Here is a 21,288-nt window from a genome sequence, read left to right as displayed (position 1 = left end):
GGAGGGGAGCCCCCCCCTTTCTTCAGGCCGATAGCCCCTCATGGTAACTCTGGCCAAGCCCCTTCTCTTTCTTCTCTCTCACTCTCCCCTCAATGCCGAATGATGACGTTTAGAGGGGAGGGAGGAGCAGCCTCTTTCTTCAGGCTCAGACCCTTGATGGTGACTGGGCCATGCCTTCTATCTTCTCGTTCTCTCTAAGTTCTCTTTAGAGGCCGAACGATGACAGTTAGTGGAGGGAGGAGCCCCTTGTTCTTCAATTGTCAGAGAAAGTCTAGTCACACGCTCATGGTACTTGGGCGCAAGCCGTTCTCATCTCCGCTTAGAGGCCGAGATGAATGACAGTTAGGGGAGGGAGGAGCCTCCTTTCTTTCTAAGTGCTAGAGCCCCTGGATTGGTAACTGGAGGCCTTATTGCCTAGAGGGAAGGTTCTATCTCTCCTCTAGAGGCCGTAACGAGTGACAGGTAGGGAGGGAGAGAGTTTAGAGGGAAGGGAGGAGCCACATTTCTTCAGGCGAGAGTAGCCCCTGCATGGTACGTAGGGCCAGCCTTCTCTCTCCCTCGAAGGGGCGCCGAACGATGACAGTTTGGGAGGGAGGTTTTTTTTTTAGCCTCCTTTTTTCTTTCTTGTTTTTGAGGCTAGTCCCCTCGCATGGTTGACTCTATGGGCCAGCCTGTCTTGTCGTCTTCTCGTTCTTTGGAAGGCCGAACGATGGACAGTTAGGGAGGGAGGAGTTTCACTTCAGGATTCTTAGGGTCTTTCTTTTTAGGCGAGCCCCTGATGGTAAACTGGGGGCCAAAAGCAAAGCTTCTCGGTCTCTCCTCTCTTTCTCTCCTGCAGAGGGCCCGAACGATGATACAGTTAGGGAGGGGAGGGCCTCTTTCGTCAGGCTAGCACCTGAGGGTAGCTGGCCACCGTCTCTCGCCAGCAGTAGGGCCGAACGATGACAGTTAGGGAGGGGAGGAGCGCCTTTTTTTTTTTAGTTTTCAGGCCAGCACAACCTGATTGGTTAGCTGGGCCAGCCTGATGAGTACGGGGGGATTCTCTCTCCTCTCAGAGGCTGAACGATGACAGTTAGGGAGGGAGGAGGCCTCTTTCTTTACGGTCAAGGCCAGCCCCTGATGGGATCGGTGGGGCCAGCCTTCTCTCTTCTCCTCTTTTTTGAGGAGGGCAGAACGATGACAGTTAGGGAGGGAGGAGCGCTGCTTTCTTCAGGATCAGCTAAAAGCAAGCCCATGAGAATGGTACTGGGCCAGCTGTCTCGGTCTTCTCTCTGAGGAGGCCGAACGATGACAGTGTTAGGGAGGGAGGAAGCCTGTTTTCTTTCGTTAGGCTAAGCCCCTGATGGTATAAGGGGCCAGCCTTTCGTCTCATCACGTCAGAGGCCGAACGATGACAAGTGTAGGGAGGGAGGAAGCCTTCTTTTTTCTTATCGTAGTTTTTTTAAGAATTTGTTTTTGTTAAGGCCACCCTGATGGTAACGAGGGCGGCTTTGTTCTCTCATTACTTCTCTTTAGCTTTTAGGAGGCCGAAACTATGACAGATTAGGGAGGGAGGAGGCCTCTTTCTTCAGGCCAGCCCCTGAGTGGTACTAATGGGGCCAGAGCCTTCCTCTCGCGATCAGGAGAGAGGCCGAACGATGGACAATGTTAGGGAGAGGGAGGAGCCTCTTTCTTCTTTTTAGTTAGCTCAGCCCCTGAAGGTGGTACGGGAATGTGGGCCAAGCCTTCTGTCTCTCCCATCAGAGTGCCGAACGATGAAGTTAAGGGAGGGAGGAAGCCTCTTGCTTTCTTAAGGCATAGCCCCTGATTGGTAAACTGTGCCAGCCTAATCTCTCTTTCTCTCCTCCCTCAGAGGAACGACGATGAACATGTATTGGGAGGGAGGAGCCTCTTTCTTTCAAGTTATCTTCAGAATTGCTTCTTTAAAAGCAGAAAGGCTAAGCTGATGGTACTAATGATGGGCAGCCTTCTTGCGCGCTCCTCTCCCTCATGCAGGGGGGAGGGGCCGATACGATGACAGTTAGGGAGGGAGGATGCCTCTTTCTGTCTTAGGCCTGACCACTGATGGTACTGGGCCTACGCTTCTCTCCTTTTCCTCTCAGAGGGCTCGATACATGACAGTTAGGGAGGGAGAGCCTCTTTTCTGATCAGGCTAGCTCGCTGATGGTACTTGGGGCCAAGCTTTTCTCTTCTCCTCTTTTCTTTTAGAGGCCGAACGATGACAGTTTAGGGAGGGAGGAGCCTCTTTCTTCAGGGCTATGCCCCTGAGTGGTACTGTGGCCTGGGAGCCTTCTCTCTTCCTCTCTTAGAGGACCGAACGATGAACAGTTAGGTAGGAGGAGAGCCCCTTTTTCTTCAGGTAGCCAGCCCCTGATGGTACTGGAGCAGCCTTCTTCTCGTCCCTCAGAGATGAGGCCGAACGATGACAGGGAGGGAGGAGGCCTCTTTCTTCGAGTTTTTTTAGGCCAGCCCCTGAATGGTAACTAGGGCCAAAAAAGCCATTCTCTCGCTACTCCCTCAGAGGCCGAAAGATGTAACGTTAGGGAGGGAGGAGCCGTCTTCATTAGGCGAGCCCCCTGAAAATGGAGGTACTATGGGCAAAGCAGCCTTCGTCTCTTTCCTAGAGGAGGCCGAACGATGACAGTTTTAGGGAGGGGAGGAGACCCGCTTTGCTTTCGGCCAGCAATTCCACTGAGATGGTAGGGGCATGGGATTGGTACTGGGCAGATTCTCTTTTTCTCTCTCTTTTTTTTGTTTTTTTTTTTGGTTTTATCTTCTCATCATAGGTTCTCCCTCAGAGGCCGAACGATGACAGTTTAGGGCGGGAGGGGAGCCTCTTCTTCTTCAGGCTAGCCCCTGATGGTGACTGGGCCACGCCTTCTCTCTCCCATCAGAGGGCCGAACGATGACAGTTAGGGAGGGAGGAGCCTCTTCTTCAGGCCAGCCCCTGATGGTTACGGTGGCCACAGCCTTCTCTCTCCCTCGCCCTCAGAGGCCGAACGATGACAGTTAGGGAGGGAGGAGCCTCTTTCTTGCTTTCAGTCGCCAGGCCAGCCACTGATGGTATGGGCCAGCCTTCTCTCGCCCTCAGAGGGCCGAACGATGAGATATTAATAATTCTAGGAGATGTCTCAATCAGAGTTACATGTGTTGGGGCTGAACTCGAGTACAGTTAACAGCAAGCTCTAAATAATCAAGCATCATATATTTTCTCTATCTCTACTTTCCCCAAAGCCTTACATACATTTGGGAGATAGTCTAAATGCTGGGTTGGGATCTAATGAAACTGCTGAGTTAGAAGCCAAATGTCCAGTATTAGCTGGCCCAATTGCAACTTAGATGTGATGGATCTAATAAATCGTTATTAGTATCTACGATACAATACTTTTAAACAATAGGTCATCTGAGGACTTTTTTTTTTTATAGTTATTTTTATTGAATTATTTTAAACAAATATACAAACGTTTTTTTGCATAAGCCCCCTTCCCCACATTCCATCCCTCCCGCACAGGTTGATACAAGTTTAGAAAGAATCGATACACTATTAATAATTAGTAACTTACATCAATATGTGGTATAATGGATTTGGTGTACATGATGGACTTTCCTTGTACTCCCGTATTTCCTTTAACCTACTCAAATAGAATTTTCCCAACCCAAATTCCAGCTAACTGACTCTCGTTCTCAAGTGTATTACAATCTTCTCCTCCATCTCCAATAATATCGAACAGCAGAGTTCTGGCCAAATAATCTTGTCTAACCTTGGACAAGTTCCAATTTTTAACTCTTGTTCTTTCCATCCAATACGATCATGGGCCGGCTTGCTTCTAATAGATACTTTAACTTATTGTAACTTTTACTGCTTCTCTCCTTTCTCTATTATTATCATTCCCCTTTCTTCCCTTTTCTTCAAGATTTAATGTTATAAAAAATCGATTTTCTTTAAAATGAAAACCTTCCTACCTACCTAAATGTTTATTGATCTCTTTTAATCACTTTTGCTCTGAAAACAACTGAACACATGGACAATACCCCACTAAGCATGCAGAAACCTGGACCCACCACAGTGCCAACATTAAGTTGGATAATTTTTTATTAAAAAGTGCTAATGAGAAGGAGTCCTGTACCACTGCCCTAATAATTTTTATCTGTTCCCTCTTATTTCTAGTATGCTTGTTTCGCGTAACTTTTTGTTTCCATTTGTATAATCTTCCCTTGTTAAATTTAACAAAATCTATTTTGAAATAACGTTCAAATAGCTAGATTTAAAAAGGAGCTCTAATATTACCTCTATAATATAAGTGCAATGATACCTTTGCCTTCATTTCAACATCTTTTTATAGGATCCTCTCCAATAGATGGGTAAGATAATTTTCCTTCATATTTTTTAAACTATATCTTTTAAACAGTTAAACAGTTTATTTTTTTCAGCTGCTGCGGTGGACTCAATACTTCTCGTTCCAAAATTAAATTGGTGAGTCTCGGCCCATCCACATGATTTCCCCTCTTCATCAAGCAATCACCTATAACTCTGATACCTTCACTGGAACGACTTAGGGAGCTGGGGATGTTAGAGCCTGGAGAAGAGAAGGTTAAGAGGTGATTGATAGAGCCCTGTTTAAATACTTAAAGGGATGTCACAACTGAGGAGGGAGCAAGCTGTTGTTCTGTTGCTGCCAGAGACTAGACCCCCCGGAACAATGGATTCAAGCTACAGGAAAAGAATTCCACACCTCAACATTAGGAGGAACTTGCCTGAAAGTAATGGCTTTGTTTGACAGTGGAAACACACTCTCCCTTGGGGTGTAGTGGAGTCCCATCGTTGGAGGTCTTTGGTAAACAGAGGCTGGATGGCAATCTGTCGGGGATGCTTTGATGAGATTTCGTGCATGTGCATGCAGGGATTGGACTGGATGGCCTTTGTGTTGTTCTCTTCTTCTCCAAACCCTATGATGTCTATGATTTTCTTTCGAGTTACGCCCTAGAGTAAGTCATCATTAATTGCTTTGTATGCAAACTTTTCTACAGAAAACCATTAATTTTCCATTTACCATTGTCCATTTGTGCCATTTTCCCCAATGTTTGTGTTTATAGTACACTCAGAGGGCAAATCAAATTAACCTTTTTTTGCTTCGCTGTCGGTCCACTCATTTTAATTACGGAACTGTGTGTTCCCATTTTATTTTATTGATCTTGCTAACTCTAACTTAACCCATTTCGTTTCCCTTTGATATCGAAATTCTAAGACTCTTTTCATCTTTGATTGCGGTCAAAATATAACGCTAAAGAGGGGATAGGAACCGCCCCAACCTCCCAATTCCTTCTTCTTGACCATAAATTAATGTATTTGTAAATCTAGGGTTTTGTTGTTTTTTGTTTTTTTGCTGAAATACAAAAAAATCGTTTTGATTGTGCTATTGAGACTTCATTGGTGAACTTTCTTTTTTCAAACTATGTGGATCTAGTACGATCTGTTCCTAGAGAAATGTTTACAATGAATAATACATTCCATTTATATAGATACTAGAATAGACAGTGATAATTACTAACATACTATCCCCATGGGATCCACATACACTTAACTCAAAATCACTACGTTATCTTGTGATGGACCGAAAACAATAAGTGGCGGTTTTTTCTCTCAGAGCAAGTGAGTCAGAGACATGCTTGGGGAAGAGCTAAGCAATCGATAGCTCTACTTATAGAGCATATGTGCCAGTTTCTGTCCAGCTTTGCTGACAGCAACTTTGGTGAAAAGGACAGGCCAACAGGGGTCTGTTTCATGGTTTTTTAAATGGGGACCTATGTTTTGGAGGGCAAAACTCAGAGTCCTGTTTCACTATTTTAGACTTCTCAATATGGACAGGTGAGGGAGCTGCTGCAGTCGACCTGCAACTGTTGTGGATGTTTTTTTCTTCTTGCCTAGGGATGTAAGTATAACTCAACTTCACCTGCACCAAGTGCAAATTTGTAGAGCCCTGTTAGAAAGAAGGTGCAGAGCAGCTGGAGGCCCAGCATATTAGGGAGCAAGTGGTTTTTTGTGGACAGAACAGAATGGACGGTTCTATGGGGAACATACAGAGAAGTTTTTCTCTTACAAGGGATTTTGGACTTCAGCTCCCAGAATCACAAACTATATGGCCAACATGGCTGGAGTCTGGGAGCTGAATCAAATCCAAATATCTTAAAGTGGCACAGTTTGGTACTGCTACTGCTGTTCTAGAAGCAGTTGCCCACACACTCAGAAAGGAGAGGTGTAGTATGAGTGGGGGGTGACTTCAACGATCCTGATATTTGCTGAGAGGCACACTCAGCCAAAAATGTAAGTCCGAAAATTCCTCACTTGGCTGGAAGACAATTTCATTGTCCAAAAGAGGGAAGAAAAAACAAGGGAATCTCGGCTATGTTTAGATGGCGGTGCTAACAAACAGGGATGAGCTGGCTAATGGGCTGCAAGTGGGAGAATCCTTAGGCGGAAGCAATCATGTTGTCCTGGAGTTTGTTAGACCGTGGAAAGGGAGAGCCCAAGCAAGTCAGATACACCATTCTATTCGAGACTTCATGAATGCTGATTTCATTAAATTTAGGGAAATACTGGGGTAATCCCATGGTCAAGAGGGAGTTCAGAATGGATGGGAGTTTCTTAAAAGGGGAGATATCAAAGGCACAATTTCAACAGATTCCCCCAATCAAGACACCCCCCCCAAGAAGAGAAAAATGGGGGAGATTGTCTCAAGAAACCAGGATGGATGACTAAAAAACTTTTCCAACTAATCAAAGTTTAAATGCAACATGTACTGTATAAGAAATGGAACACACACAAAGAAGAATGCAAACAAATAGGTAGTATAGGTAGGGTGAAAGTCAGAAAAGTTAAGCACAGAATGAGTTCTCAGGCTTGCTAGAGAGATTAACAATAAAAGGGCTTTTGGAGGTATGGGTCCATGGCAAAAGGAAGGAAGAAGCCAGAAATGGTAGGGGCAACTGCAATTTTTCTGTAAAACGTGGAGTTTAAGAATAATAAAAAAGGGTGGTGGTTTTTTGTTTGGGTTTGTTTTTTTGGTTGGTTAGTTTGTAAGAAAAGACACAAAGAAGAGGGAAATCAGTCAAGGGGGCCATTGCATGGAGAAGATGGAAATGCTAACAAGGGCAGAGAAAAAGGCAGAAACTCAACTCTCACATCTTCTTTGCCTCAGACTCTCATAAAACGGAAAAGGGTGCGTCAGACCCTTAGGAAATATTAACAACAGGGGTTACAAATTCCAACTCTTAATAAGCAAAATGATGTAAAAAAATGAACAATTATTATTATTGTTGTGTGCTGTTGTTGTTTTGCTGTTATGTTTATTTTATTTATTCCGTTATTTTCGCCTTCCTCCCCCATACAGGGACCAACAGACGAAAGTAAGCGAAAATTGATAATATCCCTGTACCTGGAGATCCCCCTTCTAGCAACACACAAAAGGCAACTGAATGTACAAACAAAGAAGATGGTGGAGGAAGGGGGGGGATATATGGGGACAAGAAGATGGATAACAGATGCCAATTTATTAATTTTTTTTTTTTAAAAATAAGTGACGCACACCATAGGCCTTACAGCATGGTTCCCAAACTTTGGGTCCTCCCAAATGTTTTGGACTTTCAATTTCCAGAAGCCTCAACCACGTGTGGCAACCGTCAGGAATATCTGGGAGGTTGAAGTCCAAAACATATGGAGGACCAAAGTTTGGGACCACTGGCGCTTACAGGATATTAATCATTAATATTTTCTGTTTAAAGAATGCAAGCAGTTTATTCAATAGCTTTTAATACCCTGCAAGTATTCGGACCTCAATATGCAAAAGTGGTACAACAAGAAAGTTGATAATGCCAAAAATCACTGATAGTGTTTTTTAACATCAGTGACAGTTTAAGAAGCTTCCTTATTAAAGCATTTCATAAATGTAAGCTTTAGTGAGCATGAGCCTTGATCATATTATTTAAAGATTATTCTAGATACAGATTACTTAAAAAACCTGTTTAGGATTGTTATAATATAAAAGAACACGTACCTTCCCAGTCCTCTGGGATTTAGCTGCTTCATTCAACAAATGAAAGGATTGTTTCAAAGGAGATACCCGCAGTTCGAAGCATTTCGAAGCAAGTTCCTCCGGAGATTCAATCAGAAGAGCTCCATAATCTCATAGAAAAGTAAATTTGGCAGTGGCATGTTCCCAATAATTATCTTCTCATGGAAGAAAGGGGGTTCGTGTCTTCTTGCTGGCCATTCTAGACAACTTTGAAATATTGGAAGAGTTGTGGGCACACATTACAAATATCCACTTCAAGCCAAGTATTTACTCAATATAGGAAACGTTGCAGTGTTGTTCATGATTCAAGGTCTCCACCTATTATAAACAAGAAAGTATCCATCGCCGTTTGAGAAGCAGTAACAGTAAGAATCATAAGATGAAAGTCTTCTAGAAAACTGTCTGTGAACATCCTCACTCACTTGTGTCACAGGACACTTACCACCACCCAGCAACAAAAAAACAGAAAACACCAGAACAAGCCCTTTTCAATGTCAAAAACAAAAGATTTCTTTATGGATAGTTGTTGTAAGACAGACAAGCCATGTAGAAACATTATCCTTGTTTGTATATATAATTATGTGTTTTGGCTTGGGGGCCAAAAGTCATGAACTAGTGCATTTATTGTTAAAAAATTTTAATTAAAAAAATAATAAGCATTAATAAGGCTACTATGATTCTTTTGCGTGTTTACAATATAATGGAATCTTAATAAATGAGGAGCAGACTAGCACCTCTAATTTCAGAAAATGTGGGAAAATGTCCCAAAAAAAACAACTCAAACCTTTGTTGCCATCAGCTAACACGCTTCCATTCCAATTTTCGTATTGTTTGTTGTTTGTTTATTATTTAAAAGGCAGCAGCTGGTGGCATTTTCTGCTCATAATCAACTCTCCAGATCCTCAGTCTATCTCCTAGCACATCACAGAATACTCATACACAACACAGCTAGAGAACTGATGAGACACAAAAGGGCTGGAGAGAGATGATGAAGTAAATTGTGTAAAATGAACAGGAGTCAATGGATTCACAACATCAAAAAAAAGTATTATACTGTAACCTTAGAGATTCCTACCATTATTCACAGATTATGTCAGTTTTCTTCTCCTTTTTTTTTTTTAGGTTCAGTATTAGAGCTCCGCAGTGTTCTCTCTCTCAATCCTCCAGCCTGCCCATGAGCTCGCTCAGAGCCTCACAAATATAAGTATGTTGATAAGTGCTAATTGTGTTGTGTGTAAGGCAAATACAGAGATATTGAATTAAAATTTTTAAAAATCTTAGAATAGGGAGAACTTTTCTGGGGATTCCTGTTGGTAAGCAGTTTTGGGATAAGGTATATATCCCACGGCATTATAAAAGAGTAGTCCAGGCAGTTGTCAAGTACTTGTTGGTAGACAGGTATACACGTTTGCTACCTTTTAAGTTGATGTTGCACCAAGAAAAGAAGCAAATTACAAATTTTTTTGAACCCACAAAGGTTCAAAAAAACAAGAATAAATTAAAAGTAATATCGCAACGATAATAGTCAAATTTCATCACGTATAAGTCAAATTGGCAAGTTGTTTGGGGCAAAAGTATAGGGATTTTGCTATGCCCGGTGGATAAAAAGCTGAGGGGTAAAGATATGTCCCGTAAAGGAAAAGTGAAGGAGGAAAGCTAAACAAAATAATGGTCCTGAGAGAAACTGCAAAATATTCCAGTGAGACATAACTCTGTTGTTCTTAATTAATCTTAGAGACTGGAATGGATGAGAGAGCAGAAGGGGTTTTGGTGCTTCAATATAAATATTATATTTTAATTTTGTTTTATTTAATATATTGTGGATAATTTTTTTTAACTCTTGCTTTTCAATTCCGAGGGAATGGTTTTCCTTTCTTTTAAATAAGAGTTAAGAAGATTAAAGTAGTAGACAGTACTTAAAAAATAAAATAAATTGACCTGTGGATAAGCTGATTCAGGTTGTTTTTTTTTCAGGTTCAATTTGTTTTGAACCTAATTTACTACTTATATGTGAGTATATACAGTAATGTAAAATCCTTGAGGTAACAAGCTAAAGAGAGTAGACTGTAAGCCTAGATTATTAAATAACTGGCAGTGGCACAAATAACTAAACGTCACAGAGCAAACTAAGCAGGCAAATGTGTCCTGTAACATGTAGCAGACAGTTTGAAGTAATAGGAATACATCATTACAACAAGAAGGAATTTTCTTGGTAGCAGAGAGGGAAAGGAAAAGTTGTGAAAAGTAACAAATAATGAATGGTGAACCCCCAAACTTTTTTTGGTACAGTGAGTAACCTTTTAAATGTGACGGTTATAAACTTATTTTAGAAGGGCTAGTTTAGGGAGAGAGGGAGGGGGGGGAAGGGGTGAACAGATGGCTAGCTAAAGGATTGGGCCATCCAGCCGGTCCAAGCTGCAATCAGAGGCCGGAACCACAAAAGCGAGACCATACAGAAACAGGAGCCTGACAAGGGAAGATTCTCATAAAGCGTACCACTGTCGATGCAGTCGTAAGGCGTCCAAGCCAAGATGCCAGCCAGGAGGGTCAATTCAAATCAACTTCTTTTTAAAAAAACGTCCAGTCTAGTTTGATTGGAGTGGTGACCTTGGTGACGGCTGTCTGGACCAACTTCAGAAGGGGTGGGGTTGGTGGTGGTGTCATGTAAAACACCATGCCCCCAAAGTAGCAGGAATAGCCACTTTAGATAATTTTATTTTTTATTTTGGCCTGGTGCATGTCTGGGCTTAGACAATATTTTTGTCCAGAATACTTCAGGTTGGTGCTGGGGAATATGGGAGGAGTAAATAAGCTGGAACATGGAGCGAACGAATGTTACAAAAGAAGAACAGTGATCGATGCTGGTTGATAGACTATCCTGGGACTTATAGTTCACTTGTGTTTTCCAAGATTTGGTTTTGGAGAGAAGAACCAAAACCAGTCCACAGAAACCTCACTCTGCTTCTCTGCTTTAAATGCCAAGGTCGGTTTAAGAACAAGACTCATGTCATCCATGAATCTGCCTTCTGGATGAGATGATGCCCGACCTGGCTTTGGCTTTATGAACAGAGACTACTGGCTGGGAAGAGGACAAAGCGAGAGTCATCTTGGGCACAACAGGCCACGTCCCAGCCGGGTATTCTGTGCCAGCAGAGCAGGTGAGGGGGAGGGAAAAAAAAAAAAAAGTGGGCGGGGTAGGCGGGGAGTATGCTTCTAGTTTACAAAAAACAACCTGTGACCTTGGACCAGGATAACCTGTTCCGGGAGCAAACAGCCCATTACGAGTTAGATAAATGTACCTTTATCCTGAGAAGGATCAGGGAATAGTTTTGGGGATGTCTGTTAGTCTAACTATATGACCACCACATTTGTCTATAGGCAGACCTCCAACATAACCGAGCTGATGCAGCTGGTCTCTATGAAGCTGTTGGTTGGGAGTTCCCAGGCAGAGGTTTAAGTTTTTTTAAGGTAGTTTTTGGGAGACGTCAAACATGTCCACTCGAGAACCAGGTTTAAAAAAAAAAAGTAAAAAAAACAAAAAAAAAAGGCGTGTGGGCTAGGGAGTTTCATGGGAGACCACTGACACACATGGGCCTATCCCAACTGGTAAACTGTCGCTGGGCCTACACATTGTGCAGGTTCATACACCTCAATCGGTCTTTTAGCACAACAAATGAAAAATTTTTCCAGGGGCGGAGGTCCTAGTACCTCCCTACCCCTCCGCATTGGTCATGATGGACATTTCCTGGTCAAAGAAGAAACTTAGAGAGAAGAGCCGGTATCCCCGCCCACCCGGGGGTGTGGACCCATTAGAATGGTCCCACCTCGAAGAGGCGTAATGGAACCAATTCCGATTCCAGAAAGCCAGAAAGCCTTTAGAGATTTAATGGTTGGGAATGCCAGTGGCCCTGTTTGATGCTTTTTGGTATATAACTTTTGAACACACCAGAACAAAGTTGGAACAAAAAAAAATTGAAAACAAAAAAAAACAACAAAAAACACAATAAAAAACAAAAAAACAACCGATCTCCGCCCCAGGGCTATTGACACGATTGCTTCCCAAAGCGGTCCTTGTCATTCCGCTTCAAAATCAAACCGTAAGCCATGGTATACCACCAGAGCTTTAAATATGAAGCGGGCTTGGACACTGACTAGAGCGCAGTGGAGAAAGACCGACTCTTTTATATCCGACAGGAACTCGTAACCTCAGAACTCGCCATATAAGGAACTTTCTTTGGTCCTATTGGGAGGCAATCGTGCAGCGAAGAGATCCTCTTCGCTTCTTTGCACATACTACATACGAGCAAATCTCTGCAGAGCTCCCGTCCACAAAGCTGTTTAGGGGTGGTGAGGGAGATGACGCAGGTGTCCCTAGCCCGCGCCACCAAATCCCTGTACTTAACCCGACGACAGCCTGCTCTTGCGAGCGTTTAAAAAAATTTAAATAACTTCTTTGTAGAAAAAATCTCTCAGATAAAGGCCGACTGTAGCGGCCCAATATTGCAATTCAAACCCACAGAAACCATGAGACTGAGGTGTCCACCAAGCGACTCTGATGAAGTTATTCGGGATCAGCTGCAATCTGTGAGTAACTGATGGAGACTGGACAAGCTCCTTGGTAGGGTGAGGAAAACAACGTGCCCTCCCTCGAAAAAACCCTTGGCCTCATCATGGCTGGGGCCCGTCCGGGGGGGGGGTGCACGGGTGGGGGGGATCATTGAGGATGTTCCTTTGCGGATATCATCAATTCGTCATTCAGGGAGGACATAGTCCATCATTGTGTGAAGATGCGGCTGTTTAGGCATGATCGTTCTTCCGAAAAAAACCTCCCCTGACTTTTAACCCCCCCCCCTGGATATGAACACTATAAGGCCAATCCTTTGCTCTAACCATTCTTGAGCAAGGTAATCAAGAGGTGGTTGCTCTTTATTCAATCCAATCTTCTTGGATGAAACTACGGATTTCAAAAAGGGAAAAAAGAGGATCCCAACAATTATCGTCCAGTTATTCTGAACAATCAGTACTAGGAAAGATTCCTGGAGCAGATCACATTAAACAAGAGTCTGGGTGAACAGCGAGAAGGCAAAATGCCTAATAACAAAAGAAAAGTAAACATGGGTGGTCAAGAGAAAACAAGTCATGCCAGACAAACCTATCTCCTTTTCTTGAAGAAAAGTACCACCCCCGTAGCTTTGGTAGATAAGGGAATGCTGTGGATCTAGTATATCTTGATTTTCAGTGAGGCCTTTGACAAAAAGGTTTCCTTCCCATGACTACGTCAACAAGCTGGTAAAATGGTGGGCTAGACAAGAACGTGTTCATGGACTGTATTAGTGGTTATTGAACCCCACCCCCCAGGCCGAACAAAAGGGGGCTCAACAAAGCAATGGCTCTTTTTCATATAACATCCCTGGAGAGAAGTAAACAGTGGGGTCCCAAAGGGGCCTGTCCTGGCCCAGTGCTATTCCAACATCTTTAGATATTCAATGAACCCCCTGGATGACAGAATTGGAGCTACTTATCAATTTGCAAAGATGACACCAATTAGGGGAATACTAATACCCCAGAGGGACAGGACCAAGATTCAAATGACCTGAATAGACTAGAAAGGAGCTGGGCCAAAGCTAAACAAAAACAAAATGAAATTCAACACGAGAATGTAGGTATTGCACTTAGGAGGAGCGGAAAATAAAAATGGCCAGATATAATAAGGAGGGGTTGACACCCCTGCGGCTGAATGAACTATGAAAATTACGTGTGAAAGGGATATAGGAAAGCCAAGTAGACTAGACCACAAGTTGAACAGGATGAACATGTTATGCGGCAGCTAAAAAGAAAAAAGGCCAATGCTATTTTAGGGAAGGCTGCATCAATAGAAGTATAAGTGTCTAGACGATCAAGAGAGTAATAGTGCCACGGTATTCTGCTCGGGTCAGGCCCAGGAGGGAGAGAGGCCCCACCTAGAATTAGTGTGTCCAGTTCCTGGTTTCTGGACCCTACAATCAAAAAGGACATTGGAGAAACTAAGCATGGTCGCAAAAGAGGGCGACAAAAAACAAAAATGGTGAAGGTCTGGAAACCATGCCCTATTAAATGAGAATGAGGAACAACGAGACTTAGGTAGCTGGGGGGAGTGTTTAGAGAGAAAAAGGCCTGGAAGAAAAGAAGGTTAAAAGGAAGGTGAGTAGATAGCCCTGTTTTAATAAATTATTGAAACTGTCATCGTTCGGCCTCTGAGGGAGAGAGAAGGCTGGCCCAGTACCATCAGGGGCTGGCCTGAAGAAAGAGGCTCCTCCCTCCCTAACTGCCCGCCCGCCCACTTTCCACCTGGGCAGGAGCGGCCCAGAGAGACTCTTCCTTGCCGCCGGAGCAGCGTTTCTCCAGAGGGAGAATCTGGAATCTGTACTGTATTGTATTTTCATTTTGTTTTGTAAACCGCCGTGATCATAGGAACGGTGGTATATAAATAAAATTTCAATCAATCAATCAAAATTATAGAATCATAGAGCTGGAAGAGACCAGAAGGGCCATCCAGTTCAACCCCCTGCCATGCAGGAACTCTCAATGAAAGCATACCCGACAGATGGCCATCCAGCCTCTGCTTAAAAACCTCCAAAGAAGGAGACTCCACCACACTTCAAGGAAGTCTGTTCAACTGTCGAACAGCCCTTACTGTCAGGAAGTTCCTCCTAATGTTTAGGTGGAATCATTTTTCCTGTAGCTTGAATCCATTGTTCTGGGTCCTGTTTTCTGGAGAAGCAGAAAACAAGCTTGCTCCCTCCTTAACCTTCTCTTCTCTAGGCTAAACATCTCCAGCTCCCTAAATTGTTCCTCATAGGGCATGGTTTCCAGACCCTTCACCATTTTAGTCGCCCTCCTTTGGACATGCTCCAGTTTCTCAACATCCTTTTTTAATTTTGGTGCCCAGAACTGGACACATTATCCCAGGTGGGGCCAGACCAAGGCAGAATAGAGTGGCACTATTACTTCCTTTGATCTAGTCACTATACTTTTATTGATGAAGCCTAAAATTGCATTGGCCTTTTTAGCTGTTAACCCCACTATCCTCCACTGCTCTGCTCAGGTCCTCCAGATCATGTCCATGACTTCCCTAATTGAGTCTAGCCATCTGGTGTGCAGTCTTCCTCTCTCTTTACTGCTCTCAACCTTTGCTAGCACTATTGTCTTTTCTATTGAGTCATTTGGCCTTCTCATGATGTGGCCAAATTATAGCAGCCTCCGTTTTGTCATCTTGGCGTCCGGGAAGAGTTCTGGCTTGATTTGTTCTAGGACCCATTTATTTGTCTTTTTGGCTGTCCATGGTATCCTCATCACCCGTCTTCAGCATCACATCTTACTCTTTAGGATCTTATCTAGTTCCTTCATATCTGCCTTTCCTAGTCTTATTTCTTTACTGCAGTCACCATTCTGATCAATGTTTGATCCTAGGTATAGGAATGCTTTAACTATTTTGATATTCTTATTGTCTAGGTTGAATTTATGAATTTCTTTCATAATCAATATTTTTTTTTATGTTCAGTGTTAAGCCTGCCTTTGCACTTTCATTTTCTACCTTCCTTAGCAATTGTTCCAAGTCTGTGATGGTATCATCCATGTATCTAAGATTATTGATGTCCCTTCCTCCTATCTTCACTCCTCCTCCTTCCAAGTCTAAACCTGCTTCTTATGGGCTTCTTATGATATTTTCTACAGTTGAACAAATAGGGTGATAGAATGCAGCCTTGCCTGACTCCTTTGCCAGATTTATTCATTTTCTCTTAACTCTGTTCTAACAGTAGCCTCTTGTCCTAAGAACAGATTTCTTATCAGGACTATTAGATGTGTTGGCATTCCCATGACCTTAAAAGCCATCCATAGCTTTCCGTGGTCTATAAGGTCAAATGCTTTATTGTAGTCTATAAAGCACAGGGTGATTTTTTTCCTGGAATTCTTTTGTATGCTCCATTAGCCATTTAATGTTTAAGTATCCTTTACGTGAGCTTTATGTTTAAGTGAAGAATGTAAAAAACAACATTAATAAGATTTTTGGTGTTTAGTTTTAAATAAAATCCCAGATGGTAGATGTTCACAATTATATGGAATGGTTACATTAGCTAATCAATGAAGTTGATACTTTTTATATTTATCAGATTCTTGATCTTCACAGTATGAGATTCAACACCATTCTGTGGCATATTTTTAAAGGTTAGAATTTTAGATATGACATCACCTGATTCCCTCTCCCTCCTGCAACTCTGGTTTATCATGAGAAGGTTTGGGAAGGTCTGTTGTGTATCAACAGGATTTTTCAAATACAATATCTATATTTGAAATATAGGCCCAAATTCAGTTGCTAGTCAGAAATAGAATAGATCCATTTAATCAGCAGTATTTTCACATATGTTTACTTGTCATTTAGTAACTAGTTCTTTGAGTCTAGCAGTTGACTAGCTTTGGTTGGTGAGGTGCTTGGTTTTACAGTTTTTAATTTTATGTTGATTCTGTCCAATTTTCAGTGCAATGAGTGCGTGATAGCAACTTAATACCTGTTGATTGGCTTTGTTTCTAAGTACCAAATACCTGCTCAGATGGATTTGGGAAATGCTTTGTTCTGACCAATAAAGCCAATGAATCACACAGCCAGCAAGGCCTTTCTGTGAACACAGCACATATATCTGCTCCTAAATGGTACATAAAGGAAAGCAAGCTCACACTATGGGAGTCTGTTCAAAGCAGATTTATTATTTGCAAAGATAAACCATGCTGATTTTTTCTTCATTGAACACATCATTGATGTACCAAATGCTAGAAATCCACCAATTAATAATTGTAGCCAGATTTTTTTTATTTAAAAAAGATTAATTTTCTTTAAGGTACATGTCGTAGTGTGGTCTTATTTGTCTAAGTTTCATTGATTTCAGAGGAAATTATTTCAAAGTAAATATGCTTAAGATGGCTATCTTAATAAGTCAGTTAAATTTTAATGATTTTGTATTAAGGTATTCCTGTATCTCAGCAGCACTTAATATGGAATAACGTAGAGCTGGAAGATGATTATTGCTTGAATGATTATGAGTAAGTATTTTAAAAAATTATATATAACATTTCTTAACATTACTTCTGTTGAGGAAAAAGTTACAAAATATATATGATTGTTTGCAGCATTTCAGAAGGTTGCACTTTGAAGCTGATACTGTCAATGCGAGGTGGACCTATAAATACTAGAAGAGGTAGGTGCCTATTAAATTTTTTCTGAAGTATTTTTAAATAGGTAGCATAAACTAACTGAAAATTATACTGTTATAGATGCTTCTGACCTTGGAAGAGACCTGAATATATGATTAACTACCCCACTAAAAACCATGTGCACACCTTTCTCCCACTGAAGTAAACACAACCTTCTGTCTTGTCTGTGTCTTCAAATCATAAACTCTTATGGCATTAATAAAGCATTGAGAATGCACACTTTTCAGCCTCATGTGCAGCTGTAGTGGCCTACACTGACTGGCATTGAAGTAGCAGTGTAGTAAGGGGAATTGGGTTTAACAGTGGCTTAGGCTATCATCTTCCTCTACAAATGTTTCTCCATGACTTGGCATGATATTGCTAAAATGGGAAAATTATTAAGAATCCTCGTTATCTCTTTGAGGAATGAAAAATGAAACTGAAAAGTATAGTGTTTTCTTTCTCCCATCCCCTTCTTTGTCTTGTATTCAGTGATTCAAATCAAATTCAGTAGTTTGGCAATTAAAATTATTCTAATTATTATTATTTATATATTTAATTACTTATTAATTATTCTTAAAATAATTTTCTTTTATTTTAAAATTCAGTGCTGTGTAAATTTAAAGTGTTTTATAAATAAATATTAATAATAATGATAACAAGGTTTTAAAACAGTAGGAAAACTACACAGACCATTAAAAATACAGAGAAGTGTCTTTACCTCTACCTGGAGCCTATTGGAGAGGTGCAGAAGGTGTGGGCTTTAGGCTGCATATCTTCCTTGAAACCCCCAGGAAATGCTTGAAGTCCCCAGACCTCCCAAAATGTAAAAATTAATTCAAGTGAATACTCACCCCAAAACACTTTCACTTTCACCAAAATGTGGCAGTTTAGCCACCCTTTCCTTAAAGTTCCAATTACTCTGCCAAATCCAGGAAAATCAGGACAAAATGTCAATTTATGCCAAATATTGGAAGCTACATGACATCGTACTGCAGTTAAGAGACTTGTGGATGGATGACCCCTTCCCACTCTGCAATTCCATACCCCTGCCCTAAGTGAATGAGACATAGCTAGTGGCTACCAGGCATCTTCTTTGGCTGTGTTCCATCTGTGGAATGCTATTTTCAGAGGCTAACCTGCCTACCTTTTCAACAGAAAAGAAGAATTCAGACAAATAGCCAGCTTATTTAGGGAGAAAGTCAGAAAAGCCACAGCACAGAATGAGCTCAGGCTTGCTAGCGATATTAAAAAATAAAAAGGACTTTTTGGGTTATGCCCATAACAGAAGGAAGAATAAGGAAATAGTGGGGCAAAATACTAACAGTAAACAGAGAAAAAGTTGAATTACTCAACACTTTCTTTGCTTTGGTCTTCTCCTAAAAGGAAAACAGTGCTCAGCCTGTGGAAATGGAGCAAATAATGCAGTAGGGGAAATTCAGCACTGTCTAGGTAGTGCAGGAATAGGGCAGGAATACCTGGCTACTCTAAACAAATTCAAGTCTCCAACTTAATCCATGAGTATTAAAAGAAGTGGCAAAAGTAATCTCAGAACCATTAGCAATAATCCTTGATAACTCCTGTAAAACAGGAGAGGTCCCAAAAGACTGGAGGAGGGCAAATTTTGCCTCCATCTTCAAAAAAGGAAAAAAAGAAGACCCAAATAATTACCATCCAGTCATCCTGAAATCAATACCATGAAAGATTCTAGAGAAGATAATTTGAAAGTCTGTAAACATTTAGAAAGCAATGCCATGATCACTCAAAGTTAACATGGGTTTCTCAAAAACAAGTCATGCCAGACTAATCTAATCTCTTTTTTTTAATCCAGTTATAAGCTTGGTAGAAGAAAGGAATGTTCTGAATGTAGTGAATCTTGAATTCAGTAAGGACTTTCACAAGGTCCCTCATAATATTCTTGCAAAAAACCTGGTAAAATGTGGACTAGACAATGCATCGATTAGGTGGATTTCTACTTCATTCGTCTACCAAACCCAAAGGGTACACAGCAATGGCTTCTTCTCATCCTGGAGAGAAGTGACTAGCATGGTGCCACAGTGTTCTGTCCAATGCTATTCAACAACTGTAGCATTCTGTTGGATGGTGGCTTGGATAATGGAATTGGGGACATGTTCATCAAATTCGAAGATGACACCAAATTAGAAGATGTAGCTAATATGCCAGTTAGAATGACTAACAGATGAGAAATCTGCAACAGAACTAACAAAATGAATTTCAAAAGGGAGAAATGGAAGGTACTGCACTTGGCAGAAAAAAATTAAATGCACAAATATAAAACCTATTCTGGCTTGACCAAAGTTCATGTGAAAGGAATTTAGGAGTCCTAGTAGACGCCAAGTTGAACATGAGTCAACAGTGTGATGCTGCAGCTAAAAAAAGTCAGTAGGAGTGTTGTATCTAGATCAAGGGAAGTAGTAATGTCATTCTATTTTGCTTTGGTCAAACCTAACTTGGAATAATGTGTATAGTTCTGGGCATCACAATTCATGAGGTATATTCCACAATTCAAGAGGGATATTGAAAAGCTGGAGTGTGTCCAGAGAAGGGCGACCAAAATGGTGAAAGGTCTGGAAACCATGCCCTATCAGGAGCGACTTAGGAAGCTGGGTATGTTTAGCCTGGAAAAGAGACGATTAAGAGGTGATATGATAAGCCTGTTTAAATATTTGAAGGAATATTGACCATAATAGATTAGAAAGCTGGGCCAAAACTGACAAAATGAATTTTATCAGGGAGAAATGTGGGATACTACACTTGGGAAAAAATGAAATGGACAGGTTTAGGATGGGGTGGGACACTTGGCTTCATGACAGTACAGTCAGACCTTTGTGAAGTCGAAGGCTTTCATGGTCAGCATCCATGGTTTTTTTGTGGGTTTTTCGGGCTATGTGGCCATGTTCTAGAAGATGATGGAGGAAACTTGTTTTCTGCTGTGCCAGAGACTAGGAAACGGAACAATGGATACAAGACACAGGAAAAGTAATTCCACCTAAACATTAGGAGGAATTTCGTGACAGTAACAGCTGTTCAACAGCGGAACACGCTCCCTCAGCATGTGGTGGAGTCTTCTTCTTTTAAGGTTATTAAAGAGGGGCTTTGATTGTGAGTTTATGCATGGCAGGGGGTTGGATGGATGGGCCTTGTGGTCTCTTCCAACCCTATGATTCTAAATGTATTTTACTTCATAAAATGATAGCAGGGAGTTGCTAATTGTGTAACAACAACAACAACAACAACAACAATAATAATAAAATTTATATCCCACCCCTCTACAAAATGCAATCGGGGCAGCCTACAAAGATTAAAAAATATACAATCCAAAACCCTCACCCCCCCCCCCTTAAAATACTATTAAACAATGTAAGAATTAAAATATATTTCAGAATTATTACAATAAACAATAGACCATGACTAAGGTGTGGTCGGATTTGAGCAGTTAGATTTCTTCTAGAGGCCGGGGAACTATTGAGGGAACACCTGCCAGAAGAGATCCATCTTTATAGCTTTTTAAAAGCTATTTAGGGTGGTAATATGATGGATCTCATCCGGCAGGCCATTCCATAATCTGGGCACGATAGCTGAGAAGGTCCTCTGGGAGGTTGTGGACAGCCTTGTTTTATAAGGCTGTAACAGATTCCTCCCCAAGGATCTAAGTGTGCGGGAAGGATTATATGGAAGGAGGCAGTCCCAAAAATAGGTAATAACTAACACCTAGTACTGGACCTGGAAACTAATGGGCAGCCAGTGGAGTGATCTTAAGATCGGTGTTATATGATCTCTTCTGAATGTACCAGAAACCAGTCTGGCTATCATGTTCTGAACTAATTGAAGTTTCCGGACCAAGCACGAGGGTAGCCCCATGTAGAGTTCATTTCAGAAATCAAGGCATGAGGTTACCAGCACATGTAATAATAATAATAATAATAATAATAATAATAATAATAATAATAATAATAATAATAATTTATTTATA

At 41.5% G+C, this 21,288-nt stretch overlaps 1 protein-coding gene across 5 annotated transcripts in view; it reads left to right on the top strand.

Moving 5' to 3' along the window:
- Positions 1-21,288, top strand: part of ZFAND4 (zinc finger AN1-type containing 4) — a 140,944-nt gene that overhangs the window by 15,033 nt on the left and 104,623 nt on the right. For all 5 annotated transcript variants that reach the window (XM_042459886.1, XM_042459885.1, XM_042459883.1 and 2 more), the window contains 2 exons: positions 17,069-17,144; positions 17,232-17,299. In XM_042459886.1, coding sequence (XP_042315820.1) covers positions 17,069-17,144; positions 17,232-17,299 — 144 coding nt within the window. The remainder of the gene's footprint in view (positions 1-17,068; positions 17,145-17,231; positions 17,300-21,288) is intronic.

The sequence above is a fragment of the Sceloporus undulatus genome, chromosome 3 (genome assembly GCF_019175285.1).
Source record: "Sceloporus undulatus isolate JIND9_A2432 ecotype Alabama chromosome 3, SceUnd_v1.1, whole genome shotgun sequence".
NCBI lineage: Eukaryota > Metazoa > Chordata > Lepidosauria > Squamata > Phrynosomatidae > Sceloporus > Sceloporus undulatus.
Note: the sequence above shows the minus strand (reverse complement) of the source record. Positions and strands in the feature narration are given on the sequence as shown.